This window comes from Copadichromis virginalis, linkage group LG6 (genome assembly GCF_057382275.1).
Source record: "Copadichromis virginalis isolate Kocher_CV1m ecotype Utaka linkage group LG6, C_Virginalis_male_GT1.1, whole genome shotgun sequence".
Lineage (NCBI taxonomy): Eukaryota > Metazoa > Chordata > Actinopteri > Cichliformes > Cichlidae > Copadichromis > Copadichromis virginalis.
The window spans coordinates 10,058,613-10,078,194 of NC_140623.1; the positions used below are offsets into that span (position 1 = coordinate 10,058,613).

General features: G+C 40.6%; 2 protein-coding genes across 5 annotated transcripts; one reads left to right on the forward strand and one right to left on the reverse strand.

Moving 5' to 3' along the window:
* Positions 1-232: 232 nt before the first annotated feature.
* LOC146707209 (uncharacterized) lies at positions 233-18,677 on the reverse strand. Of its 4 annotated transcripts, XM_085458523.1 has the most exons (5): positions 17,938-18,677; positions 17,549-17,792; positions 16,902-17,029; positions 16,508-16,693; positions 4,552-5,220 (listed from the first exon to the last, which is right to left on the reverse strand). In XM_085458523.1, the coding sequence occupies exons 1-3, from the start codon at positions 18,564-18,566 to the stop codon at positions 16,925-16,927; spliced, it is 978 nt and encodes a 325-aa protein (XP_085314649.1). In that variant the 5' UTR covers positions 18,567-18,677; the 3' UTR covers positions 4,552-5,220; positions 16,508-16,693; positions 16,902-16,924. The 4 variants fall into 4 exon arrangements, with proteins under 4 accessions (XP_085314648.1, XP_085314650.1, XP_085314647.1 ...); XM_085458522.1 differs by lacking the exon at positions 4,552-5,220 and adding an exon at positions 233-688 and having other exon boundaries at positions 16,902-17,792; XM_085458524.1 differs by having other exon boundaries at positions 4,546-5,220; positions 16,902-17,792.
* Positions 1,716-3,259, forward strand: LOC146707210 (serine protease 1-like). The gene is made up of 5 exons (XM_085458539.1): positions 1,716-1,772; positions 1,867-2,040; positions 2,490-2,551; positions 2,849-2,991; positions 3,072-3,259. Exons 2-5 carry the CDS (start codon positions 1,871-1,873, stop codon positions 3,228-3,230), a joined length of 534 nt encoding a protein of 177 aa, XP_085314665.1. The 5' UTR covers positions 1,716-1,772; positions 1,867-1,870; the 3' UTR covers positions 3,231-3,259.
* Positions 18,678-19,582: the final 905 nt, after the last annotated feature.

A 19,582-nucleotide genomic window follows, 5' to 3' on the forward strand; every position in this document is an offset into this window, starting at 1 on the left:
ATTTAAATTTTCACCTTTCATCTTTATGCTTAGTTTGTTCTGGTTACTTTGAATTTTGTAGCCTCGAGCTTATTTCTCAGACTATCTCCTTTTGTAATTTGTAAAAATAGTTCAGTGAGTTTATTTTCCTCCATTGTCCTGCGTTCTGTGTCACGTCTGTGTTTCTGTTCTTGCACACCAAGTTACTTATTGTGTTAGTCTGTTGTCTCTTGTGGTTTTTATTTAGTTTTACGTCGCTTGTCTCGTTTTCTTATTTAGCTTCAGCTGCCCTCCCAGGTGTCTCCTGTTTGTCCTGAGCTCCTTGTGTATTTACTCCCTCAGTTTGTCTTAATTGGTTGCTGTGTCCTCCCTCTCTGTATTGTTTCCTTCCTCAGTGTTTCCCTGGTTTTGCTAGTATCCAGTTTCCCTGCTGCTGCCCTGCCACTGTGTTTTTGTATTTTTTGCTACTGCATTGAAGCTGATCTTTGAGTTCATCCTTTGTCTCCTGAGTTCTGCATTTGGGTCCATATTTGAAATATATTCAAAAAACTAACTCTGTAGGTGCTCACACGCCACTGCACGCTCATGCATGTGTGGGAAAGAAAGAGAAAGAGAGAAATACTGCTACAAGCTAGTTGTGATAAATGGTAGTTTAAATTGTGTCCAGGTAATGAACCATTAAATCTCCTCTTGCACCATCTGAATCTCTCTGCAATCACATCACATAGTATGCATATTTTAATTTATACAGCCAAATATCACAAATCTGACCTTAAGGTCTTTGCCACCTGGACACACACACACCAACCGCTCTGAAGAAGCTTAGAGTGGATTTGGAAATAGACACCTGAGGTGAAAGAATTCAAATGATTAAAGTTGTGCTATTATTAAAAAGGTAACAATATCAAGATATGATCCAGGAGGAAGTGAAACAACTTCTTAGGTTATGTACTTATTGATTATCAATAATTAACAATGAATATGTTTATTTTACAACCATGCAAACATGACTGATTAACCTGCATGGGGAAAAACTGAATATTGAGTATTAACAACTAAGAGTGCAATAAGTGACCACTGAAAGAGGCCCACACAAAAAGTTTTAAGGCTGTAAGACAGCTGTATGTCACAGAACAATGAACTTCATTTTGAGCTTACTCATAATCAAATAGCATTTCATATCTTTGTTCACTAAGGCAGGAAAACAGCCTCAAGGTTTTGTACTGAGTGAATGAGACATTGTGGATTCGTTTCTGTCAAACATCAGTGTTCAATGTTGTCACTTATGGAAGTGCAATAACGATATGTACAAGACAAATAAAAGAAAAGAAATTGTTATATCAAGTGAGCCAATATCACATTAACTGAACAACTGATGTTTCATGCTTTTTTTATACTGCTTTTATAAAAAGTTTGAGACAGACCCTAATGAGCTACTGAAGCAAATAAATAACTGTCACTGAGCTTTGCATCTATATCACTGAAAAAGGCAAAGAGTTTGTGAAACAGAACAATTGGGACTGCGAGTATAGTTGCTGCACAATATGTTGTTCAGGTGGTAAGCCAACCATCTGTAAGTATATTACTCTTCTCTCAGGTTTCACGGTGTGCACAGAGGTGGATTTGCACAAGAGAATCTTTCACGACCATAGCTGTGAGAAAAATGATCGTCTGTATCACGTGCACATAACTCTGACCCATGGAACACATTACCATCATCTATGTGGTGGCTCTCTGATCCACAGCCAGTGGGTTCTAACTGCAGCTCACTGCTGGAAAGATCAACCTGGATGGTGAGAAATGACTGTTTCACATATTTTAAAAAAACCAGTCCAGAGACAAAAATCATTACTGGTATTTTGTTCTTTTACCATTTCCATTGTTTAGGACTATGTCTGCATATGTAGGAATTCATCCAGGTCCAGGAAGAATGGTGACAATTATTGATCACAAAATCTTTGAGGACCAAACAGGAAAACATGACATCATGCTTCTGAAAATCGACCCACCAGAGAATAAGATTAAGCCTGTTGTCTTCCCTAAATGTACACGTCGCAAAAAGTGAGTTTTGAGTAACCTTTTAAGTGTAAAGTTTGAATTCTGGAATATGTTGACATAATATGTATTTTTCTTGTTTAGTTGGTTGGTTTTTTAAACTTCCAGGAAGAGCAAAAAAATGTAGCAACATCTGTAGTCTATGAACAAAATGACATCATGCTTTTGAAGTTACAAACCCCCATTAGTGACTGCAGAGCTTCTTTATTAACAATAATGTAACTGAGACTTGAATATTGAGCAGAGGGTTCTGGTTTTGATTTTAGGTACCTGCTTAGGAGCTACATCCATGATCTATAATAACTGACAATAAAACACGAGCATGAGGAAATGGAAGGAAATGTAATGTTTTAATAAAATGTTTGAATCTGAAAAGATTAGCTGACTTAGAGTGAACTGGAAATACTCAGCCTGCAGACATGGAGATGGAATTTTATTTATTTTTTAATTTGTAGGATGGATGTCATTCAGATTGCAGGCCATGGTGGCTATACGGTTGATGTAAACTACAACAAACGTAAGACCAGTATTGTTTTGATTATTTCACAATTTTTTAGTTTATATTATACTTTGATTTTGTCTTGTGTGCCTGTTATAGTTACTTTTTCATTTTATTTGAAAACTGTGATGACATAAAGTATTTATTTCATTTTTTTGTGGATATACTGTCAATTTCCCTCCTTTTTAAATGCTGCTCAGCTTCTTTTAAAGAACACATTTTGTTCCAGAAACGAGGCAAAGCATGTTTCTTTCAATATCTGATTTCCTTGCATGAAACATGCAGTAGCATTTGTTATTTTCCTTTTTTCTCTAGTCCCTGATGAACCGCCTCATCTCCAGTGTGCAAAGATGCATGTTGTTGAGTGTGAGCTTAACCTCCATCCATGTAATTCAGCATTCTTATGGCCAAATGGAAACACGATGTGTTACAAAGAACCTCGAGTGGACATATGTAAGGTGAGTTACCATGCTGCCAACATTTTATCTGTATCATTATCAGATGTTTTGGTACAAAATATTTATGTTTTCTCTCTCAGGGTGATTCTGGTGGTGGAGTGATGGCCAAAAACAACAAGATTCATGGTGTGCATGTTGGTGGTTGTGAACCTGCCTGTACCGGACCAACTATTTCTCTGAAGGTCTGCTCTTACATTGGTTGGATAAATCAAGTCATTACACGGAGTAATGGAAAATAATAAAATTAAAATAACATTCAAAATAAACAGTCCGCTCTGCAAGAAACTGCTTCGGTGTGAATTGTTTCTACATGTGAACTTTCGATTGTTAAAATATAAATATGTCATGTGTGTTTTCAATGTAGTTTCAGGCATCAAGTAGATCATTCAGTTGTTCAGAAACTGTGAAGTTTGCATGAAGGTTGTTGGGTCCTTTTTGCCAGATGATATTAAGTACAATTACTACAGTAAAGTACAAATGTAAGGAATTTGTACTTTATTTTATTTTATTTGGTCTTTCCATCACATTTGTGGCTTCTTCTCCGCTGCTTCTAAGTGGAAATTGGTACATTTAACTTCACTACAAATATCTGACATCTTTAGTTGTTATTTTACAGATGAAGATTTGTGCTCATGAAACACATGAAGTACAATTTTGTTTCTGTAGTTGATCAATCAGTTATTTGACTTGCATGAATTTAGCAACTATTATTATATGTTAAATCTTTAAAAGTACTTACTGTTGATATTATTTTCTGTAAATTGTTCAAAATCATAAATGTGTGAGAAGCACTCAATCAGGGGCGACTCCAGCATCAAACCTTTAGGAGGGCTCAGCTCAGTCTTAATGTCATGCTTTTAGTGTTGCCTTCAAAAGAAATGTAATTTTTGGATGACCTACAGCAGTGCCTAAGAATAACAGATTTTAATATAATACATCAGCTTTACGGTGGTCACTTTAGTTTAAAACCCGATGCAATGGCACAGTCATGTTGACCAGTAAATTTCAAAAACAGTTTAAGAAAAAGCAGATCAGAGGAGAAACCTGCACGGCATTGTTTCAGTCTCTTAACCACATAGAGGCCAGTCCACCAAATCATCAAGTATTTAAAGTACCATTATACAATACAGACAGTTCAAAATCCCCCTGCGACTCCACCTGCACAAGAAGCAAACTGGTAATAGAGCTGGTTTTAAATGGCAGCTTTTGAATTCATGCAAACCCAAACACTTTGTTGAGCAGACTCAGCACAGAGACTCATGTACACCAATTCAGAGAGTGGAGAACAGATTTGTAGTCTGTCACATCAGTATAGTAGCATTCATCCTGTTCAAGTTTACAGTGATGTGAATGCTGCTAAATGCTATTATTCACATTAATAGCAGAGTGCTACTGAAAAGCACACAACGCATCCATTTAATGCATGTAGATTGTGTGAAAAATCCACCTGATCTCTGTTAGTTCCAGTCTCTCTGTCCGCGCTTCCTCTTTGTACTGACAATCACACACAAACATTTTATATTCAACTAAAACAATAACGAAAAATATATTCTTGTAATAATTATTTTAAAGGCGTCGTTTGATAAGAGCATAGCACCCTGCTTAGTTATGAGCGATCACCATAGATGAATGTGGGCAAAGCAGAAGTGACATATATGTAGCCAGGTGGAAGGTCTTTATTATCGGACATGTCCCTGACTTTGACTTCATGTCCACTCTTACCCGTTTCTTATATGTGCTGAGTTCCTCCATCTGTCTCCCTCTCTGTCATCCCCTCTCAGTCTTTGTGCAGTCACCCAAAGGTTAATTATAAAAGTATATCAGAGTTTACAACCGAATAAAAGGCATAAACTGGTCCATATCAGTTTGCTGCTGCTGGCGAGGGCGTTGCTAGGATCTTGAAGCATACAGGGCTTACAACAGCCCTGAAGTCTTTTGAGTTTTCACTCAATAACAGCACCTTTTAAAGTTATTTGTTTTTATTTATTTAAACATATAGTAAAATTAATATAAAGTGGTAAATGTTATGCACTACCTAAAGTGTGAAGTCACAGAATGATACTATTTAGTGCAGTTTTTAATCATTACCAGTCTTCATCTTAGAGCTTGTGCTCTTATTGTGCCATGATGTCTCCTTTTAAACTGTGTGGATGTTCACCTCTTCTTCATCCTTCCTGTTCCTTTCACCAAACTGCTCACTCTTGTTCTCCTCTGATCTCACTTCCTGTTCTGGTTATAAGAAGAATGCAGTCAGCATGTGTCAAAGACACTCCCTCCAAATATATGATTTTTGATATGATGATTAGATATTTAACATTTTATTTATCAACTATTTTATGCACTAAATCAATTATTAAACAAATATCATATTGTAGAAATGCAAATAATAATGCACTAAGCAGTTTCATGCCACAAGAGCTAAATGGTCACTTCACTGTATTTATTTCCCACAAACTACTATACCTAGGATCTTCAGGTTTCCACTATATTTAATTAATCTGCAGCGACTGTAGAACATAAAGTATATTGACCTCTATTGTTTTCTTTATGACTTGGCCTGAATACACACACATACACATCTTTGAATAGCACAACAAATGAGGTAATTTTCCATGTGTTTTAATAGGTTTTAGTGATTTATGGGTTTTATGTATGTGTGTGTATTTTGGTCTTCAGTGTAAATTTATACAAACTGTAATTATTTCAGATGAAAGATCCGTTATTTAATGTTGCTTAATGTTGACTCTATGGAGAATAAAGCCTTACATGAGTGTTGCTATTTTTAATTGTGGAGTGGAAGACCTACTGTACTTGTTGTTTAGTCTGTGATCTGAATGATGAATTTAACCAAACTGAAAGCAAAGGTTACAGCTGGGATATTCCACACATTTGAAAGACTCATTGTGTAACTCAGATGTTTATGAGCTTTGATCACTCCAGCATAATAATTATCATGTAACTGCAAGAAGACTTAATGAAACTGAAACAATGCACCCTAACACAGGCATTTGAACTGTAGGCTAATGAGTACATGAAGTGTACCTCTACAGCTGAAAAGAGTTTGACTCTATAATTTCTGCATCTACTGATTTGTTTCTGATGTATCTCTTCTTTTATTTAGCCTGTATTATGAACAGAAAGATGATGAAATCCTCTTTATTTGAGAAAGTGTCCTTAAACTATTTTTCCTCCTTCTTACTGAGTTTCCGAGCTACCTCTTTGTTAAGTGAATAAACTATTTGAACAAGAAAGATATCATGGCATTTATGATGATACAGTGTGTGTGTGTGTGTGTGTGTGTGTGTGTGTGTGTGTGTGTGTGTGTGTGTGTGTGTGTGTGTGTGTGTGTGTACGCTCGGCAGAGGGGAGGTCAAGACAGGAGCTGAGTTGACCTGGTACATCAAGTTTGGATTTGCCCAGTTGTTGGTAAACAAAAAAGATTTAAACTTAAAAGATTTTGAGTTCATGCACACTGGAAAAAAAATTCTCTTCATCACAATCATTTGTTTAAAAATATGGCTATTTTACTGATCTATGGTTATTATTAAAGAGGAAGGAAAGAAGAAGAGGAAGCCTGAGCCCAGGTTCTGTCCATTTTCATAACAAGTGACAGCACAGACATCTGAGCTTTTTCGTCATAAAGATTGTGATGTGAAGCATCAGCAGGTAAAGTGTCGTTAAAGTGTCACTTCAATAATGCTGCTGGCAGAAAGAAGTGTTGACACATACTAGCTTTGAATAAAAGGCTTAAAACACAAACAGTCTAATCCTGGGTGTTGCTTTTAAGCTTAAAGAATATAATAAGTTCTAAGACAATTCAGTTTACTTCTTACTGTCCATGTTGTGTTGTGGTATTTACTTTATCATGAATGTACGTGATAGGTTTGTAGCTTGAACCCATCCGCTGGAACGTTGAAGACAATATAATTACACTGCTAAGCAAGACACAAATAGGCAAAGTTCTTCATGTTACTCGTGCACGGGAGAGACCGGACAGAGTGCCGTTCCTTCACTTGACCCCAGTTGCTCTCGTCCGTTCTCCCGTACCACTGTCCTTTTATTGAGGTTACATGAATATGCATAGGTTCATTAACATGTGACGTCTACATACACACAAAGAGTACCTTGCCTGTGTGTGTGTGTGTGTGTGTGTGTGTGTGTGTGTGTGTGTGTGTGTGTGTGTGTGTGTGTGTGTGTGTGTCGGGTACTGCTGATCAAAGGGTCATAAAAGCACACAAGCAAACATCCTTGGTCAGGAAGAGGGTAGACAATTCCCCAACGGCTCGTATCAGAACAAATGACCAGACATCCTCCAGCATCTGTCTCCTGAGGGGCACCAGACAGGGATGCCCACTCTCCCCTTCACTTTTTGCAATTTTTATCGAACCTCTAGCAGCAGCATTTAGACAGGCTACAACAATTAAGGGCATAAAATGTAAGAACATAGAACATAAAATCAGTCTCTATGCGGATGATGTGTTGCTTTTTCTGCAAAACACACAAACCAACCTCTCTGAGGTAATTACTTTAATAAACTGGTTTTCAAGAGTTTCAGATTATTCAATTAACTGGCCAAAATCTACAGTTCTCCCCATTAACTGCTCCTTCCATAATTCTTCCTCTGCCCCACTGCAATCCGGAAATATTAAATATTTAGGTATTAATGTCTCTCCTAAGCTTTCAGACTTAACTAAACTAAACCACATCCCACTTCTAAAGAAAGTAGAAGGCGATCTGACTAGATGGAAATCTTTACCCATATCACTCATGGGAAGGGTCGCCACTATAAAAATGATGATCTTGCCAAAAATAAATTACTTATTTTTGATGATCCCTAACAAACCATCACAAGATTGGTTCAGATCTCTGGATTCATATATTTCCAAATTCCTTTGGAAAGATAAACCCCCGCGTATTAGCTTAAAAACGCTACAAAGAACCAAGGATAGAGGAGGATTAGATCTGCCTAATTTTCACCAATACTTCTTAGCCAACAGGCTTCAGTTCATCTCAGAATGGTTAAAACATACCTTCTTAGTTGAGCCCTGGCTAGATGTTGAACAGGCACTATGCAAGGATCTAGAGATTTCAGACCTACCATTTATTAGCTCAAACATCAAAAGACATGAATGCTTTAAAAGTATCAACATCAGCTTTTCTCTAACAGCATGGTGGGAGTTTCTAAAAATAACGGAGTCTTCATTAATCCCATGCAAACGTACACCTGTCTGGAATAACCCTGACATATTACAAAACAATAATATGATTAATTTCCCAGAATGGAGTTGTAAAGGAATTAAATACTTAGAACATATATTAGAGGGAACAGAATTTATTCCATTTGACAGACTAGTTGAACAATATGGGATCAACAAGACAAGGTTTTTAGAATATCAACAAATTAAATCCATAGTAAAAAAGAAATTTAACCTCAGTCAAGTTGAATTACAAACACCACTAAGTGCGGCACATTTTCTTACTCTTAAATCCCCCAAATTATTATCTAAAATATACAGAACACTTTCTAAATTAGATGAATCAATATCCCTTCCTACTGCAAAGTGGGAAGCAGATTTATCAGTCAACCTAGACCAAAACTTCTGGTCTCAGATTTGCTTAAAAACTTTTAAACTAATTAAAAATCCCAGTCTGCAATTAATACAATACAAAATACTTCATAGAGTGCACTATACAGGTCATCGGATGTTCAAGATGGGCTTTACATCTTCCAACAACTGCTCACACTGTCAAGGCAATACACCAGACAATTACATCCACGCTCTTTGGTTCTGTCCACCAGTGCAAAAGTTTTGGCGCGAGATATGTGAAGACTTATCAAAGTGTCTGAAATGTAACATTCCAACTTCCCCCTTAGTGTGTTTACTGGGCAGCTTAGATAATGTCACTTCAGAAAAGAATATAGCCCATATGATCTTCACTGCCCTATGCATAGCCAAGAAAACAGTCCTCATGAACTGGAAAAATAAAAATAATCTTAATTCTAACCAATATAGAAATTATCTATTAGATTACATTAGTCTTGACACAGCCTCTGCCACCACATTAGATCAATTGCTCTGGGCCCCTTTTATCAGCTCCATCACCTAGTGGGGGTGGGGGGTCATAGTTTGGTCCCGCCTTCACTGTTGTGATTGGTGAGGGGGTAGGGACAGGCTTAGGGCGTCGGGGGGTTCCCCGGAGGCATCTTCCTTGGGGGGCTCAACCCGGGGTAGCGGTCACGTCCGGATGGGGGCTCTGTTGGCTCTCAGGTGACTGTTTCCTCGCGGCTGCGTGCAGCGGGGCTAGGGGAGGGTCTGTGCTGACGGACGTGGGTTACTGACCTGGCAACCTGGCTGCCCCTGGGTGGGTCCGGGATGGGCGTGAGGTTCTGGGGGCGCTCCGTCTCTGGGCTGGGGCCCGGGCCGGGCCTCGGGGGCTTGGGTCCTGGTTGGTGTGTTGCCGGGGTTGTGGGCGGGTGGGTGCATGGGTGCCCGGCCCTGGAGCAGGGTGCCGCCGGTGCGTCGAGCCGCCTGGGGGGCTCTTCAACTGGTGGGGGGGGATGGTCACATCTTGCAGGAGCTTTCTTCTACAGGAGAGGTGGAGGAAGATCTCAGCCTGGGCGTTTACCGTCTTATGTAGTCTGGAAGATGTGTGGATGGTGGGGTGGGTGCAGTTTTCTCTGTGGTGGGGTTGGGTGGACTATCCAGGGCTCTGTGGAGCCGGAGGGCGCTACTGCACTGGGCCCCGGTCTGATGGGCCTGGGCCCCCCTTCCCTGGCGGGTCGCGAAGGGTGGGAGTGCCTACTGGGGTCAGCGGGGGAGCTGGCCCCAGGGAGGGGTTACCTGCCCCTCCCTTCCTTCCCTCCCCATCTCCAGCTGCCTCCCTCTTCCCGCTCCTCCACAACCACTCACACATGCAGGGCCTTGGAGTAGGGGTATGTCACCAGGGTGCAGAGGAGGCTACCCCCCCCCCCCCTGTCCCCTTCTGGCTGCCTCTGCCTCAATTTTATCCCACAACTTAGACATTCACATTATTCACACTCTCATTACACATACATATAGGATCTTGGGGGTGGGCACAATCACGGAGTCAAAAATACCATCAGGGTGTACACCTCACCCCTGACGTCGTTGCCCACCTCTCAATTTTAAATACACTTAGTCATTGAGGGCTAGCAGGAGGGACTATGCGCTTACCTGCTGCTCCTTGGCAGGTACCTCCATGCCCTCCTGGGTTTTAATTGCACCTTAGAACACATATGCATCAACACTACAATGAGCGGGTGGAGGGAGGTTTGGAGTCTTCTCCCACCCCCATTCTCTGCGGCCTGCTGGAACGGGAGGGGTAGTAGGAGGAGTTGGCCGTCCGACTGCGGTCTGTGGTGTGGGGCCTCCCTGCTGCTGCGGAGTCGGGGTGGTCTGCCTCTCCCCACCGCAGGGAAAAGGGTAACACCACCTGGGTCTGGGTGCAATTCCCCCCTCCAGGGACAAGGGTACCTAGACCCGGTTTGTAGAGTACGCTTGGGGAGTGTGATTGTGTGTACAGCGTCTCTTTATGTCTGTCTCCACGTTGGTTGAGTGTGGAGTGAGTGCATATGAGAGCATGAGGGTGGGAATGGATGTTTGTGTCTGTGTGTGCCCGTATGTCTGTGTCTATATGTCAGGTTGGGTATCAGACAACCCCTCTCTGGGGACACCTCAGGCCCTCCAAGGTTTGGAGGCCTATCTCCACCCACCACCACTTCCCCTGCCGGTGGCGGACTCCCTCAGGTGTCGGTGTGTTGGTGGTTCTTTGTATCTGGGGGTGGGCGTCCGGGTACACACCGGCTCACTCCTTGGCGGCCGCTTGTCGGGGCCTGGGGCCTGGGGCTCGCTCGGGCCCCTTCGGAGGTGGGGTGCCCCCGGCCTCTCGGCCTGGGGCTCGGTCACTCAGGCGCAGCTGGGGGCCGGCGGAGCTCACGGGCGCGTCACTGCAACTCCCCCTGACTTCTGCTCCGCGGCTGCTGGGCGAGCCCTCATCTGGGACTCTCCTCAGCTCTTACTGGAACAGTGGCGCGGCTGCCCCTCTGTTGGTCTTCCATGGTCTCTTGTGTTCTGGGGGCCTCTGGATGTCTGGAGTTTTGATCTCCTCCATACCCGCTTCACACCCTGGAGGACGGGGCTGTGGCCCCCCCACACTCCCTAGCAGATCATTACATGGAGAAACCTTTGGAATGCAAGCATGCTGATCCACACAGGTATGCACACATGGGTATTCACAGACGCGGACTAAAGCTTTCTTGGCTGCTGCCTCAAAGCACACTGTGCGCTGTCTATCTTGCGTGCTGCACAATATCGTTTATTATTTAGTAAATATTGATATCTATGACTAGCTAGTTTATTGTGATGGTGCTTTGTTTTCTCTATTATTATGTTGCTCTTTGTTGTTTGCTGTCTCCTCTGTTTGTTTTTTTTGTTTTTTTTTTGTTTTTCTCCATACAGGTGACCCAGGAGTTCTTTTTTTTTTTTCTCTCTCTTCCCCCCCCTTCTCACAGTCTCTTCTCCCCTTTGGTTTTCTTTCTTTCTCTCCCCCTCTTTCTCTCATTCATTCCCCCTGTCCTATTTATTAAAAAAAAAAAAAAAAAAAGACAAAGGATGAACTGAAGCTCTGCCATCACGTAATGTCACATACTGCTGTTTCTGATGTCATTTAAAAAAAAAAAAAAAAAAAAAAAAAAAAAGGAAGAGGGTAGACCCCCCCTCATCCTAGATAACACAGTAAGGAAGTCCAGCAGTTCATTTATACACAAAAAGCAGACGTAATTACGTTAATCCTACCATAAAACAATAAGAGAAGGTATGACCTCTCTCATGCTCCCAGGATGTAGGTGTGGAATGCACACCAAGCCTCTGTAGCCTGTTAAAGATCACACAACTTATCACTACACAATTGATTATACACCTCTAAGCATCTATGGTTAAATATTTCTAAGCATAAATGACAATCAACAATACAAACTCTAACAGTACGCTACTTTGTTCTAGCGACTGTAAAAAATAATTGTATTCATGAAATAAACTAGACTTTCACAGTCTGCATCTTCCACAGTTTTCATGCTTTTGTTCACTCCAAGTTTGACACAAACCCACAGACAACCAGAGTTAACTATGTGAAGCAATCACAGACACTGTAATGGATGATTTTTCTAATAAACACAATCAGGTTAACATTAAGGTTTAACATTGAAGGAGATTTGTTCCATAGTCACAGTTATACTTGTATTTCCTTTACTTACATCCAACACTACTATGTTCTGTTTCAGTCCAGGTGCTGGCAGTTTATCCTTTGTTGTTTGGACAAATAAGCTTAAAGCTAAACCTTCATGTTTTTGATGGGAAAGTTTGTTAAACCATTGCTCAACTTATGTCTGCACAGAGCAGATAATTATGATGTACTTGTAAAAAGACTTGATAAGCAGGTCACAGCTGAATCAAGGGGTAATAAAAGTAAGACCACGCGGTCTCAGCACGACTACACATGCAGTGGGTTATCGCACACATTTGAAAGACTCATTGTGTAACTCAGGATGTGACCCCTTATAAAGGAGACAGAGAAGTTCTGTTGTTCAGTCAAGTAAAACCTGGTGAAAGCGCAATTCTAAGACTCTGGTCGTTGCTTAAGTGTATAGATAAAAAATCATTTTTTCATACATTATTTTCTTACTATATTAGTATAATCACCAAATCGATCATTTCATATTTATCCCCTGAAACGATCTACATTAACTTTTCTATCCCTAGAAATGTGTTTCCAGAGTCCCAGGTTTAGTGACTTCCTGTCCACCATCACATCAGCTGAGTAGTTGTCAAATTTGAGGGGAGCAGAGAAGATCAGACACCAGTCAGCAGGTCAGAGGCCATCTCTCATTTCACAAATCAATCACTTGATTTATAAATGGAACAAACACCCCATCAGACCAGGTAATGACCCATTATGAGACAACAGCCGTCTGAGAGGAGATGTTCTGTATCACAAAACATGGGAAACAAACAAACTCTAGGCATTCTGAAATATATAAAGCTCAACAAAAAAACAAAACCATATCAGATCCTGATGTAATTCATTTTGTTGTTGTCTTTATTAGTCATTTAAAAAGAGGTCTAGAAAAAGTGTCCAGGAAGAGATTCTACTATTTATGCAGCACTGCCCCCGTGTGGCCACAAAGACACACAACAGCTTCATTTCTCAGCCTGTTGCCTTCTTTTTCCTTCATGATGTAAACAGTGAATGAACTGAAAGAAGTCAACCCATAAACTGTTAAACTGATACAACAGTCATGATGATTATGTAACAAGTTGTAGTTGACTTTCTGGTGGTGGTTTTGGTATACAATTTAAAAGCCATTTTCTTTTATAAATACACCATACACTTTGTTCTTGACCATTTCTTTTCCTCATATCCTTAATGGACAGTGGAGGAACACTACATCTAGCTTCTGTTTAACATTTATCCAGGCGCCCCCACACTGTACCTCTACAGAAACCAAGGGAGAGAGACAGACACACAAAGATTTCCACTTGAATCTTCATCTCAAAATAGAAAAAGTTTTATCACAAAATAATTACAAGAGCTCAGCCAGGTGAGATATAGCAGAACCATCAATTCAGAGTCTGACAGTAAGGGTGAAGACGAGCCTGACTGTTGGTCTGCTCCAAAACAAGCCCATAAGCAAGCTTTGAAATAATATGTTACAAAATTGTGAAACTGCGACATGAAATTTGATTTGAAAATGAAATTCATCCTGATCAGGAGCTGTTATGATCTAAATGGTGTTCTAGATCCAGTAAGCATTCATTCAACTTGTCTGCAGCAAAATTAAAAATAAGTTACCACAAGTTGTTTTTTAAATTGGTAAATAATTGATAAAATGTTAAAAGTACTGGTTGTGTTTGACCTCATCACCAGGATGAGTTGGAAATACTTCAAATTCCCTCAGGTGGCCTTTTGCTGGTTGGATTGCCACTACAGTCTGTAAACTGTAGAGATAATTTTGTGAGCTCATTGGATGAGCAGTTTCTGAAATACTCAGACCAGCCCATCTGGCACCAACAACCACGCAATCTCTTTCCCCCATTCTGATACTTGCTTTGACCTTCAGCAGGTCATCATGAACATGTCTGTATGCTTAAATACTTTAATTTGCTGACGTCTGATTGGTTCACTAGACATTTGTGTTTAACGAGCAGGTGAACAGGTGTACCTGGCAAAGTGTGTGTAACCCTCAGTGTTACTGACATGTTCCACACTGATGCACAACAATACTCTGTGCCCCACACTGTTTTATTAAGTATGTCTAATCACTGTAGACATTACATGTACCTTCTTGAAGGAGAGGTCAAAGGTCAGTTACGTTTATAGGTTCCTGCTATATGTTGTGACATATACACAGCACAGTTGTAGGAATGATAGTTTCTAGATTAAGTTGATAAAGTTGACCTTGAAGACCACAAGTTTGAATGGATTGTTAACATGACCCCACTCTACAGCACTGCAACATTTTAACATGAGTTATTTAAGACTTTCCAGGTATCCTGGTTACAGAAAAAGATTGATGAGCAGAAAAAAAGAAACAAACTTTAATTGTTTCTGATTAGAAGCTGTACAATCCGGACTGACTTTAACAAATGTGCTATAGGCTCAGCTGGAAAATAGTGAGCTTTACAAGACTGATTTTGTTCCAAAGGCTTTCACAGACCTCAACCAATCCTAAGGCTAATTAGCACGGCTAGAATTTTAAAAACATTTGTTAAATGTTGTCATTGCTAACATATACCTGTTTTAGAGCATGCTGAGTAGCGAGAATGCAAAGTTATTGTTACCTCTAAAAAAAATGTGAAGATGTGATATTAGCATGTACGGAGCCCCTCTGATGACATGGTCCAAAAAATAAATAAATTGTGGCCACAAAATACTACTTCGTGGCCACGAAATGGGTATAACGTGCGCACGAAATGCTTATTTGTGAGCACGAAACACTTGACCAATAACCGTGATCCTTCCCAGGCCCTTGCAGTTGGTTGACAATAGAATCTATCCCAACGTCCGGGTCGTACTTACATCTGCAATGCAACTGGGCTCTTAATATCCTGTTTAACTGTCTCTCCATAATAATGGTTCCTTTCAGTGCCAGGCTTTTCAAAATGCATGTGTAGCTCATTCCCAGCCTAAAATTGTCAGGGATCTGGGTCTGAGGGACCTAGACCTATTATTGTGTATTGTTTACTCCACTGTAAATAAACGCATTTTGGGTCCTCCTTCCCCACACACCCAAGGTCTGCCACGCAGACCATGACAAAAATAAAACTCAATCATACTGTCTCTGGCCATGTTGTACAGGTTTAGCCTACTCTTATGCTTATGTCTCTACACAGCTGTCCAATGTATCAATATGATGTGCGCACGTCATCTATTTGTTGCCACAAATGCGTAATTCGTTGCCACGTTATACCCAATTCGCGCCCACAAATTAGCATTTCGTGCGCACGTTATTTCGTGCCCTCGAAATAGTATTTTGTGGCCACAAATAAGTATTTCGTGGGCACTTATACTATTTCGAGGGCAGGAAGTAGTATTTTGTCACCACAATCTATTAATTTTTTGGAGGATGTCATCAGAGGGGCTCCGTAAGCATGAGCTATATAGTATCTCCAAGAGAAAAGCGATCAGCTGATCATTGATCAGTTTCATGATTTAAGTAGCAACAGGAGAGAGAGGGAGAGAGAATGGGAGAAGAAGAGGCAGCTGGCCACGTAAAGACACAGAAGAACTCCAGCTTTGTGTATTTGTTTTTCATTCAAGCTGAAGTCCGGGACAAATCGGGTTCCTTTTCAATACGAGACGCGGCCGGTCCGCGGGTCTCTCCTCCTCCTTCCTCCCCTTTCCCTCATCCACCTGCTGTACTCAGAATTTGTACTCAAGTACAAGTACTGTTACACTGGTTAAATTGTACTCAATTACAAGTAAAAGTACTGGTGTTAAAAAAATACTTGAGTAAAAGTACAAAGTACTCTTCTCAAAAACTACTCAGAGTATTAATTACTTTTTAACAGACTGATGTTTTATTCTGTCGTCAATAGCAGGCATTCAACTCGATTCACCAGTATAAATATTTATGTTCAAAGCACATTTCTCAGATGAACAAGGTATAGAAAGGTAACTTGTTTTGTAAATAAATGTAGATATAAAAGAAGGAATTTTGTTTGTTAAAACAATGACAAATATGTTTCTGAACATGCGTAGAACCGTTTAAACTTTTCCCCATACACTGAACAACAGGCAGGTGAGTGTCTTAAACTCTTAGCATTTCTGTCACACTTGAACCTTTTGTTCAGTTTCAGCAAGAGCTGGTTTTCTAAATTAACAGAGGCAATCCAACTTGGTTTGGCTGTGAAGAGTAGACCAGCACAGCTAAAAAGTCGTTCACACGCAGCAGAAGCAGGCAGAGCTGTGTTCAGTTTAAGAGAGAGGTTTTTGATACCTGAGAAGGAGTGCAGCAGCTCCATGGTGTCTGTGGCACAAGCAAGGTAACCATCAAGCTCAACTGCACTTTGCAGCCTTCTGGAGATTGGTCTGGAGAAGAATTCATCTTCATCAGATGACTCTCTTTGCTGATCCTCACTCTCATGCTCTGTCGTTTCAAGATGTTGTTTGATGTATGTCAAGGCTGTAATTGTAAGTAGATAACACAATTTTGTTATTTAAATTTCAGTGATTATTCCTGAACACAAATTTAAAAACGGCAAATTCTCAAAAAGGATTGTTTAGTATTCAGGACAGACCATCAATAGCTTACAATGTATTAGGTGAAATACTCACTTAAGCATGTGTTCAAATGTAAAAATACACAAAAATGGGATCACATGAATCCTTACCAGCCTCTGTTACATCTGCTCTGTCAGTCCAGGAAGTCTTGAACTTGGGTAAGAGGACTGCAGCTGCAGCCAACTCTGGATCCTCCATCATCGCTCCAAAACGCTTTTGAAGGCCATTTTGCAGGGCTCTGATAAGATAAGATAAGATAAGATAAGATAAGATAAGATAACCTTTATTAGTCCCACATGTGGGAAATTTGTTTTGTCACAGCAGGAAGTGGACAGTGCAAAAGTTATGACGCAAAAATTAGAATACAATAAGAATAAATACAGTACACAGCTGTACAGAATAGAATAAAATAATATACTATATACAGTAGAATAAAATAGAATAAAAATATACAATAAGATAAAAATAGAATACGAATGCTATATACAACTGAGTAAAATACAACGATGCCAGAAGAGATTATTGCACTTAGTGTTATTGCACATGTGTGGATGTGTGTGTTTGTTCAGTTAAAGTCTTTGTTGTGGAGTCTGACAGCAGTGGGGAGGAAAGACCTGCGAAATCTCTCCGTCCCACACCGTGGGTGCCGCAGTCTCCCACTGAAGGAGCTGCTCAGTGCTGTCACAGTCTGCTGCATGGGGTGGGAGACGTTGTCCAACAGGGATGACAGCTTAGCCGCCATTCTCCTGTCACTCACCACCTCCACTGGGTCCAGAGGGCATCCTAGAACAGAGCTGGCCCTTCGGATCACCCTGATGAGTGGCACACATGTCTTGCTTGATGTCTCCAGCCTGATAAGTTTGGACAGTAGTTGTTGGATTACTGGCAGGAGCCATCCCATAAAGGAAGTGGACTCAGACTGAAGAATGTTTGAAGCTTTCACCAGTGGCTTCATGGTGGTACAGTACTCCCTAAGGAATGCAACTTCTGCAGGACTCAACCTGTAAGACACAACAACAAAACCCACCATGACTATAATAGGGATCTTCTGATTTAATATTAAGAGTCTGCTCACGTTTTTAACCATCCATTAAGGAAAATTCACAAAATTTGCAACCATATTGGTAGGTGTCCAATTTTACTCACATTTTCACCTTGAACTCCTCACAAATGCTCCTGATGGCATTTTCCCCCTTCTCATCAATGATGCGTATTATCCTTTCAATGGCAAGGTAGGTTGAATTCCATTGTGTTGCATTGGGACGAATGATCTGTAGTTCACACTTGTCCTCTACCACTTCATTAGCCAAATGAGTTTTGTTCCAAATGGCCTGGCATTTTGCAAAGCTTGCACGGGAGAGCCTCTTGTAGGTTTCATTCATGCTCTCTGCTAGGGCAGCATCAGATGTTGCCACAAGGTTTAGCAGGTGACATGCACATCGCTGATGAGGCGGGAGTTGATACTCCAAACCAGAGTCTTCATCAAGAATTGCACTTGCCTCATGGTAGTCAATATGGTCAGTCAGGTCAATAGTTTCTGGGTCTGCTTCATCTTCAGCTTCATCTGCATCATTTTGTGCCCCAAACATGTGGAAGGCCTTGACAAAGTTGGATCCACTATCAGTTGTGGTTCTTACAACTTTGCCTCTAATCTTGTATTGGCAATGGATATCATCAAGCGCACCAGCAAGCATGTCAAATGTGTGAGACCCTCTCAATCTTTTGCATGCTGGTGCTGCAGATCTTCTTTCCAGGGACTCTTCCTCCAATGGCATGTGACTCCAAGGTAATTTTTCTGATGAGCTGACCAACAATCAGTAGTGGTAGCAACCAATTTGACTTTATCCAATGCTGCAACCAAAGTCATCTTCATGTGATCAGCAGCTTCACAGACTCTGGCACGGACAGTGGGTCTGGAGATGACTTTGGCTTGAGGTTGTAATGTGGTAACCAATTCTTTGAAAGATGGCTGTTCTAGCACTGCAAATGGCTGTAGACCCTCACATGTGAAATTGATGACAAGCATGTCAACAGTTGCTTGTGGAACATGTTTGTTTGCAGCTCTCAACATCAGGTCTGGTAACTTGGCTTGTGTATTTGCTGAGAGCTTGTTTGGTGTGGCTGTGGTCTTTCGCTGACGAGATGTTGATGCCACAGTGATATTGTACTGCTCAATCTTCGATGGATGTTTCCTCTGTAGAGATAAATATTATCATACGTCAGGTTCATACATTACTTCATAACATCACTGTGATTAACACTACAGGAAAACACATTTTTAAAACATCATTCAACTAGACATGAGCTAATCTTTGATTGTTTAGCATAGTATAAAAGAGTGGTGAATTTGGTCAAATCTTGCAGATATATTGCTGTATTTATTTACAAATGTAAACCAATTTTGAACGATCATTGCAAAAAACATGAATTTCTGTATACATTCTAAGTTCTGTAATCTGTATACTATCTGTAAAAAGAGTATCGACCAATGTATCAGTATCTAAATTTTTAACTCCTTTTTATCAGTATCACCCTAAAGTTTTCAGTATTAGTCAGGTTCTAAAAATACTAAGAGAGCAAAATATGTGTATATAGCAAATGTAATTTAAGAAAAGGGATCACATACACAAAAATGCTGCCCATACAGCTAACAAATAAAAACAATCCACATTATGTTCTTTAAAAAAAAAATCATATTGGGAAACATATAACCCTACTGATTAAGAGCCACGTCACTATGATAGACCTATATCAGGCCAATGATCCTGATCAACTGATCCATCGGGCTCTG